General features: G+C 56.6%; 1 protein-coding gene across 1 annotated transcript in view; it reads right to left on the bottom strand.

Annotated features, from left to right (window-relative positions):
• Positions 1-8,312, bottom strand: part of LOC103277171 (signal transducer and activator of transcription 3-like) — a 68,023-nt gene extending 59,711 nt beyond the window's left edge. Inside the window, 3 exon segments of the mRNA XM_021707313.1 lie at positions 3,333-3,364; positions 6,355-6,543; positions 7,612-8,312. Of these exon segments, the coding sequence (XP_021562988.1) occupies positions 3,333-3,364; positions 6,355-6,543; positions 7,612-8,312 (922 nt within the window).
• Between the last annotated feature and the right edge of the window lie 276 nt (positions 8,313-8,588).

Here is an 8,588-nt window from a genome sequence, read left to right on the forward strand (position 1 = left end):
GACCTGCTGGACTCAGGCAGTCCTTCCACCTCAGCCTCCCAAGTAGCTGGAACTACAGGCTCGTGCCACCATGCCTGGCTAATTTTTTGATTTATTGTAGAGACAAGGTCTCACCAACTTGCCAAGGCTGGTCTCAAACCCCTGGGCTCAGGCAATCCTCTCGCCTCGGCCTCCCAAAGTGCTGGGATGACAGGCTTGAGCTACTGTACCCAGCCTTCTCTTTCTTGACAGTGTCCTTTGAAGCATACCAGTTCTTAATCTTGAAAGTCTCATGTAAAATGTTCTTTTAAATGCAAGATGTTATTAATACATTATATCAGCGAGGCTCGGTGGCTCAGCCTGTAATCCCGCGCCTTTGGGAGGCTGAGGTGAGTGGATTGCCTGAGCCCGCGGATTCGAGACCCGCCTGGGCAGCGAGACCTCATCTCTACAATAAATCAAAAAATCAGCCGGGCGTGGTAGCGCACGCCTGTAATTCCGGCTACTCAGAAGGCTGAGGCGGAAGGATCGCCGGAGCCCAGCAGGTCGAGGCTGCGGTGGCCGGGAGTGGCCACTGCACTCCGGTCTGGGTGACAGAATGAGACTCCAACTCAAAAAAAAAAAATACATTATATCAAAAGCACATACGCTTCGTTTAGCTGAGTGCCTACTAGGTGCTGGGTTGGGGTGTGCAGAGGTAAGTAAGGCATGCCCTCAGGGAACTCACACCCTGGGAGCCTGGCCACACTGCCCTGCTGGAAGGCTGAGTTGGCCTGGGGCCTTGCATGAAAGCCGGCTGGGAGTCAGGTGGAGCTGGACCTTCCAGTGGCGCCTATCAAGCAGCTTCTTTCCAGCTGAAAGTCCTCTGCATCAGGGAGGAGTCGTGGGGAGCAAAGGGACATTCTGGCCTCTGCCCAAAAGCCACCCCAGGTATGCTGAACCACCCAACCTCCTGCCTCTCCAAGGGAACTGACAGAGCTCAATCCACAGAGACCTGAGACAGCCCGGGCCCAGTGGAGTACAAAGGTCTCCTGAGAGAGGGTGTGAGGGGACATTGGTGAACTGGTCACAAACAATGGTTTGGAAAATTCTAGAAAATACAAGATGAACGTTCAGATACCTGTAAGCTACCAACTTCCCCCATTACGGCAACAGCAACCTGGTGCCTGGGAATGTTTGTTTCTGACCGGTCTGGTGCACTGGCCAAGCTGTGGCGAATCATGGCCTGAGGCCAGGAGTAGAATCCTCAGCCTTCAGGTAATCTGCCTCCAATCCCCCTTGCGTTTTGTAAATTCCCATTTTATCACCAATCAGATGACCTAGAAAGGGCAGGATCTCTTCAGCCTGCTTCTGCTCCAACTGTCTCTTGACCTGAGACCTCTCTTGCTGGGACAGCGCCCATGCATTTCAAAGCGAGACGAGCCGATGCCCGGGCGTCCTCTGCAGCCCCCAGCCCGGCCCTCCCTCGCCCCCTACCGGGATGGCAGCCCGGGGGTCCAACCAATCTCCACCACTGAGAGTATCTCCACTCTGGCTACAGCACTGTGGGGATCACATGACATCTGCAGGGACAGATGGCCGCCCATCAGTGCACTCCCAGCTCCTCCCAGCCCTCTCCCAGCAGGTGGGAGGCCAGCCCCTCATACTCAACCGCCACCAAAGGCCGCTAAGGAATACAAAAGTCAAAACTAAACACATCCGAGGGCTCAGGCCTAGGAGGGGGGAGCCTGGGGGGTCTGCCCCAAGGACTGGGGGTGAGGGCTCTTCACAGCTAAACGAAGTGCATGTGCTTCTGATATAATGTACTCATAACATCTTGCCTGTGAGCTCCTAAGAGTGGAGAGACGGTAGCAGGGGCGGGAAAGTTTAAGCTGTGAAAAACAACTACATGCAGAAGGATAACTGCTGTTAGCTTATTTCATTTTAGGCAATGGCAGAGTGATTTCCTGGGAACCACCAAGCCACTACAATGATCCTGGATGGGGATTCCTTATTCCCAATTTGTTAAATAAAAAAAATTTTTTTTAATAGCTAAGGCCTGGTCAGGTGTGGTGGCTCATGCCTGTAATCCCAGCACTTTGGGAGGCCAAGGCGGGAGAATTGTTTAAGCCCAGCAGTTTGAGACCAGCCTGGGCAACATAGCAAGACCTCTGTCTGTATGAAAATAATTTTAAAATTTGCTAGGTGTGGTGGTGGTGTCTATCTGTAGTCCTGGCTACTCAGGAGGCCGGAGTGGGAGGATCGCTTGAAGCCAGGAATTGGAGGCTGTGGTGAGTTATGACCATGCCACTGCACTCCAACCTGGGCAACAGAGTAAGACCCTGTGTTGGGAAACAACAAGCACTGTAATGCAAACACATGATACAAAATTCAAAAGGTACAGAAGGGCGCAGGGTGCTGCCACCTCCCACTTGCCCTCCCTGAAGGCCACCACCTCTCCCCGTGTCCTGTGTCCTTCCAGAGTGTTCCAGGTTAGCACTGCCAACAGAATGGCCACAAGGAAGGCAGGCTTCTGTGCCACCCAGCAGCGCAGCCGTTGGTTACACGTAGCAATGGAGCCCTTGACACGTGGTGAGTTTGATGGAAGGGCTGACTTTCCTCTGCATTTAGCTTGCAGTAATTTCTTGTTACACGGAGATGGCCACGTTGGTGGGTCAGTGGCTACTGCAGTAGGCCACACACCTCAGATGATGCCCAGCACTGGCAGCACATGCTCCACCCCACGCAGCATCCTGCTTCGGCCCCTAATGATACTTGCGTATCTTGGAGACAGGCTGTCCCATTCTGCCTCGTATTAAAATGGCTGCTAGTATCCTCTCATGACCCTGAAGGGTGAGCCACGGGGCATCACTTTCATAACCAGTGGTCACGTTTTCCACGTGTATGGCAACCAAGATGCCCGAAACAGCCATGTTCCCCTACTTTTATCAACCTGTGCCCGACATAGCTAGACACAGAATTGTCCCTTGGGGACCTGGGGGAGACTGTTGACTGCGAGTGGGCCCTGAAACGCCACCCTGCCCACACGGCACATGCCTGGGATGCAGTGGTGACAGCAGCCTCCTCTGGACCTCATCACGCCTCTCTCGAGGTGGTTCTCCTCCAAGGGCAAAAAGTGTCCTGGAAAACGCAGCCTATGAGAGGGAGCATCGGCCGCGGATCTTGCCTTTGCCCGATGAGTGGGTAAGTGGCTTGGGGTGGCAGGGCTCCCACGGTCAGCCTCGCCATCCTTAAACTTGTCCTGCAGTCCACGGGGACCCTGGCTGGCTCTGTGCCCTGGACAGTCTTTCTGGAGGTTTCAGGAAGTGAGACTCTTCACAGAGAGCCTCCAGAGAGAGAAAGACGGCCCTCACCTGTGTCAGTGAGTGGCCCGTTCGAGCCTTCTCTTCCAGAGGACCCAGTGTGGAACAGGTCTGGAGACAGGGCCCAGCTCCGAATGGCACCCTCTCTTGAGAGCTCCCAGGACAATCCTCTTGGCTCAACCTCCCAAAGTGCTGGGATTGCAGGTGTGAGCCTGCGCCCAGCTTCTCTGGATGCCCTTTTCAATGGGGGTGTGTTTTCTGCAATACTGTATAGCCTGCAGACCACTGAACTTTCATTCCAGTGAGAACATTCCAGAACAAACTATGGGCCAGCCCTAGGCATTTCTCCAGTCACCTTAGGGGATGCCTGCATGTTGTGGCTGCCCGGCTAGGCAGCATCTCTCCAGGTCTCCGACTTTGTGAGGTCTCCACCATATTCTTTCCCCACCGAGCCCCCTTCTTCTATAAAGCCTTGGACACCCCAAGCCTACCAGAGATGGGGTGGGGCTCCTCAGGCATGATGGGGCTGCCCCATCCCACCCAAGCGTGGATGCGTCCTTGACACCCATCCCCACCCTGTCTCTGCAGGGGCCAGGAGCCTGGGAAGCACACTTCAGGATGCCTTTGCCCGCAGGGCGCTGCCCACAGGATGCACCCGCACGAGGACCGGACGGCGAAAGGAAGGCAGAGTCACTCTCCCCTGTAGCAGCCACCAGCTGCCAGCCCGGGGACCTTAGCAGTGGGTCCCCAAGTGTCCTGACCGCTTTGATCCCCTGGAAGTCAGCCATGGGGAGGTAACCCGACACTAGTGTGAGACCACCCAGCCCTTAGTGACAAGCACTTGTTGCTTGTATAAGATCCCGTTTTGTTGGGAGTATCTAGGGTGGTTTCTGTCTTCCTGTCTGGAGTCGCGTGACATGAGAAGAAATCTGTGTTTGTCTCTGCCAGGTTCCTGACGCAGAGCACCCCTAAACCCGGGCATTGCCTGAGAGAGGGGTGCTGGGTGTATCTCCCGTCCTGACGAGTGGTCCTTGACCTGGTCCTGTCACAGAGCTGCTGATCCTTGACATTTCCTGTGTGACAGGCATGGCTTGTGTTCTAATGAGGTGGCTCATGGTGGGCTCCTGGGTGGGGCTGGTCCCCAGAAACATCAAGCCATGGTCATCCACCCCATCCCCATGCCCCGGAGAGGTGAGAGGAGCTGGAGCTAATCGCAGATCACACCCCCCCAAAGATGGCGCTTGGAGGGCTTTTGGGATGGCGAGCACAACCGTGTGAGGAGCACCCCAACTCCACGAGGCCCGTCCAGGGCTCACCCCACACGTCTCTTCCTCTGCACTTGTGTTCTTCAGAACAACCTTTGTCACACGTTGGCAGTAGTATGTTCACTCTTCCTGGGTTCTGAAAGCCGTTCTAGCAAATGAGGGAACCGAGGACAGGACTAGGGGATCCTCCAGCTTGCAGGCAGCTGGTCCGGGAAACCAAGGACATCCTGGACTTGCGACGGGCATCCGAAGAGGAGGCAGCCTTGTGGGACAAGCGCGTAGCCGGTGGGGTCTGACACTAACTCTGGTTGACATCACTGAACTACAGGACTCCTGGCGGTGTCCTGGAGACACCACAGAAAACTGGAGAATGGGTGTGGGACTGCCCAGCCCCCAACCTGGTGTCATAAGTGAAGCAGAGAGGGAGAGGAGTGGCAGAGAAAAACAGGGCTCCCCCTCAGGCAGGCAGCTGCGAAAAGTCCCCGAGTTCTTTGCTTCTTCTTTCCTTGAAAGGTGAAGTCTAAAGCCCCTCCCCTGGAACGTAGGTAGGACTGAGGGACTGACTCCAGCCATTCATGTGACGTGGCAGCAGTGATGCTGAGTCCCTTCTGAGGCTCGGTTCCAAAGCAGATGACTTCCGGCTGTCTCCGCTGAGGTCACTGGCTCTGGAGGAAGCCTGCCACGTGCCACGAGGATCTGCAGCTGAGCGACATGCGGACGGGGCCAGGAGCTGAGGCCTCCCACCACCGGCCCCACGTGCCAGCATGAGGGGCCTCCAGCCTCAGTCCAGCCTTCAGACTGCAGTCTGGCCGATACCTTGAGAACCTCACAGGGACTTGGAGCCAGAACCCTCTGAACTGCGCCTGAATGCTTGGCCCGCACACATTGTGGGGACGGTTTGTTGTGGCTTGAAGCTACTATTCTGGGGAGACCTGTGACGTAGCGGCAGAGAGCCAATGTGCTGTCTGACCCATGGGCTGAGCCTGACCGGGACTCTCTGAGCTGCTGTATCAACTAACGATGTCCCCATAAGGGCCGGGGACATGGGCCCAGGGTGCAAGTCTTCCCTTCTACCATGGTACCTGCCATGTACAATTTTCCCGGGAACAGAATTCCTGGCCCATGAAGGGAACAGACACCAGCTGCAGATATTGCAAATATAAGTTACCGGACAAGGGCAGCGGACACTCAGCCGCCCACACTTTCAGAGAGGGGAGGCCAGGCTGTGGCCCATAGGGAGGTGGGGCGACGAGCCTCGAGCCATGGCTGGCTCATTAGGGAGGGGCCTGTCTTCCCACTGAGCACCCGGGCCCCTGCTGAGCCAGTCCCCCACCCCCAGGAGCAGCCGGAAGGGAAAATCAAGACCCCACTGCAAGAGAGCCTCCATTTTCTCCCAGTGCCTGCTTAGTCTGCACTCTCAGATTGACCTCTTGATCTCTTCCCATTTCTAGGCCACCATCGTCAAAGATCTCTTCTTTAAAAAAGCTTTAAAAATGTTTTCTTAGAGACAGGGTCTCACTCTGTCACCCAGGCTGAGTGCAGTGGTGTGACCATAGCTCACGGCAGCCTCTACCTCCTGGGCTCAAGCAATCCTCCTACCTCAGCCTCCTGAGTAGCTGGGACGGCAGGCACACACCACCACACCCAGCTCACCATACCCGGCTCACCACACTCCAGCTTGATTGTGCCTTTTCTCTGCTTAAACCTCCAGTAGTGTGCTCTCTGGTCAGGACCCTGTGACCCTCAGCCCTTGGGGACCCGGGTCCCCGCCATGTGTGCAGTGTTGCGTCCTGCTTCTCGGGTCTCACACTTCACACTGCGGAACACCAGATGCATGCAGCCCCGCGTGCCTCAGGGACTCGTGCTTCCCTGCCTTTGTGCCGTCCTGTCCGGAAAGCCTTTCCTTGCCCTGGTCAGCTGAAAGACCTTCTTCCTCCAAGCCATCCCTCTGTCCTTCTGTCCAGCCAAGAGTGGAACCACTCCTGGGGTCACTGTCACTGTCATGTCCAATACCGTCTTCTCAGTTCGTATTCAGATGTCCGTCCCTCTCCCAGTGTAGAAGAACCTTGAGGAAAGGGACTCAGTCAACTCTGTCTAGCACCAGGCAGTGTCTGGTACACAACCCAGGCCCAGCTCAAGTTTCAGCTTTCCCGTGGACTCTCCCTGGGTCACCTAACCTTCCCTCCTCTGAACTGCTACATTTCTGTGTCATTTTTGCCTTGATCATACATTGTCTCATTTCATCCTCTTAAATGTCCTGACCAGGTGTGGTGGCTCACGCCTAAAATCCCAGCACTTTGGGAGGCCAAGGCAGGAGGGTCGCGTGAGGCCAGAAGTTTTGAGACCAGCCTGGGCAACATAGTAAGATAACAGCTCTTTTTTAAAAAAAAAGTCTCATTTTTCTGGCAGGTTTCTATGGAATTAGTGAGAATTTTTATTCAGGAGCTGTGGGCCTTATGTTCACCTCTGTCCCTGAGGCCTCGCTGGAGAGCTGGCCTCCCGGGCTGTGGTTTGCCCATTAGTAAGATGGAGACAGGCGGCGCCAGGCTGGCATGTTCTGAACCCCCTGACGCTGGGCACCCCATCCCCAGGAGAGGCCCCTCCGCACTGGCCTAGCGGAAGCTCTGGCTTCAGCAAGCACTGTCCACCCAGGATGAGCTGGCAAGGAAGACTGACTCGTGGGTGGGCGGCCTCCGAGACTAACAAGAACTGCTCACACCTGAGACAGTGCTCCGTAAAAACATCGCCTAAGCCGCACTCTGCTTGCCAAATTGAAATCAAGCAAATATGCCCAAACGGAGACCTGGCACGGGCAAGAAGCCCAGTCCAGACGTGGGGAGGCTGGCAGCACTTTGGGATGTCTGGCAGCATCTGGGGAGACCGGCAGGACCTCGGGAGGCTGGCAGCGCATGGGTCTCCAGCCCTGGCTGATCGTTGGGCCCCTGTTGCGCCCAACACACTCATTCAGACCGGCAGCCGACCTTGCTGGAGGGCGTGAGCTGGCATGGGGGTCTGTCCTGGTGACTGCACGGTGCATAAAGTGACGGTGCTGTGCCCGACCCTACCTGGTGCCCTGTGAACAGCTATGATGGTCTTCATTGTCAGCAGGTGACTGCTCTTGGGGACTCTGGCACTCGCGGCTTGCCGGCTTGCACAGATGCATGCCCCATGCCCTGCAGCAGGGTAGGGCCACAGTGTACAGGCTTGAGGTGGAAGCCCCAGGTGTCAATCTGGGGTGTGGCCTCAGCGCTTGGGCAGGTGCCCACGAGCTTTGAGCCCCGCGTCCTGCCTGCCAGGTGGTGGTGCGAGGCTGTGCCTCGTGGGGCATGGGCGAAATGCCGCAGGACTGTGAACGCCAGCCCAAGGCCCACGCTGAGGAAGCAATTCGTGACAAATGGCTGCTGCCACCGCCAAGGTCACCATCCAGCCTCGTGTTGTAAACTCTCAGCACTGGTGTGCTTGCTGATGTCAGCGCAGGCAGCCAATCGCCTTCCTTCTCAGCAAGGGACTCCGGGAGGCCCCAGCGGGCAGACGAGAACGGTTGTGTCTGCCCAGTATTAGCCAAGGACCCGAAGGCGGGGCAAGGCGGGTGCCCACTCTGCCCAGAGCCCTCGCCCAGACACTCTGGGTCCCGCCACAGCCTCAGGGGCTCTGCAGTTCTTCCGTGGGGGCACCGCTTGTCACCCCCACCACTGAACTGCCAGCACTCGCTTGTGGCCGGCTGGTGCGATGACCGGTTCTTCTTCGTTTCGATGCTGTTACTCATGAGCAGATGTAACCTTCACCAACCCACCGAGTGTGACTTAATGGCTTTTTCTTTGAAGATGCTTGGAGGAGCCGCCGGGACGTCTTCTGCAGCTTGTACTTGTGTGGACCTACCTGTGCGAGGCAGGAAGCGGGCTGCAGGGAGCCGGGCAGCACGTGCCTGACCCTTGGGGGCTGGGGAAGCGGGGCGCACATGTGAATGGAGCGGCAGCCCCCAGTACGGTTTCTGAGATGAGGTATCATGGGAAATGACCACTCTCATGGTCATCCTTACCCC

This window comes from Carlito syrichta, unplaced genomic scaffold (genome assembly GCF_000164805.1).
Source record: "Carlito syrichta isolate Samal-C Ts95f unplaced genomic scaffold, Tarsius_syrichta-2.0.1 Scaffold316495, whole genome shotgun sequence".
In the NCBI taxonomy this organism is placed as follows: domain Eukaryota; kingdom Metazoa; phylum Chordata; class Mammalia; order Primates; family Tarsiidae; genus Carlito; species Carlito syrichta.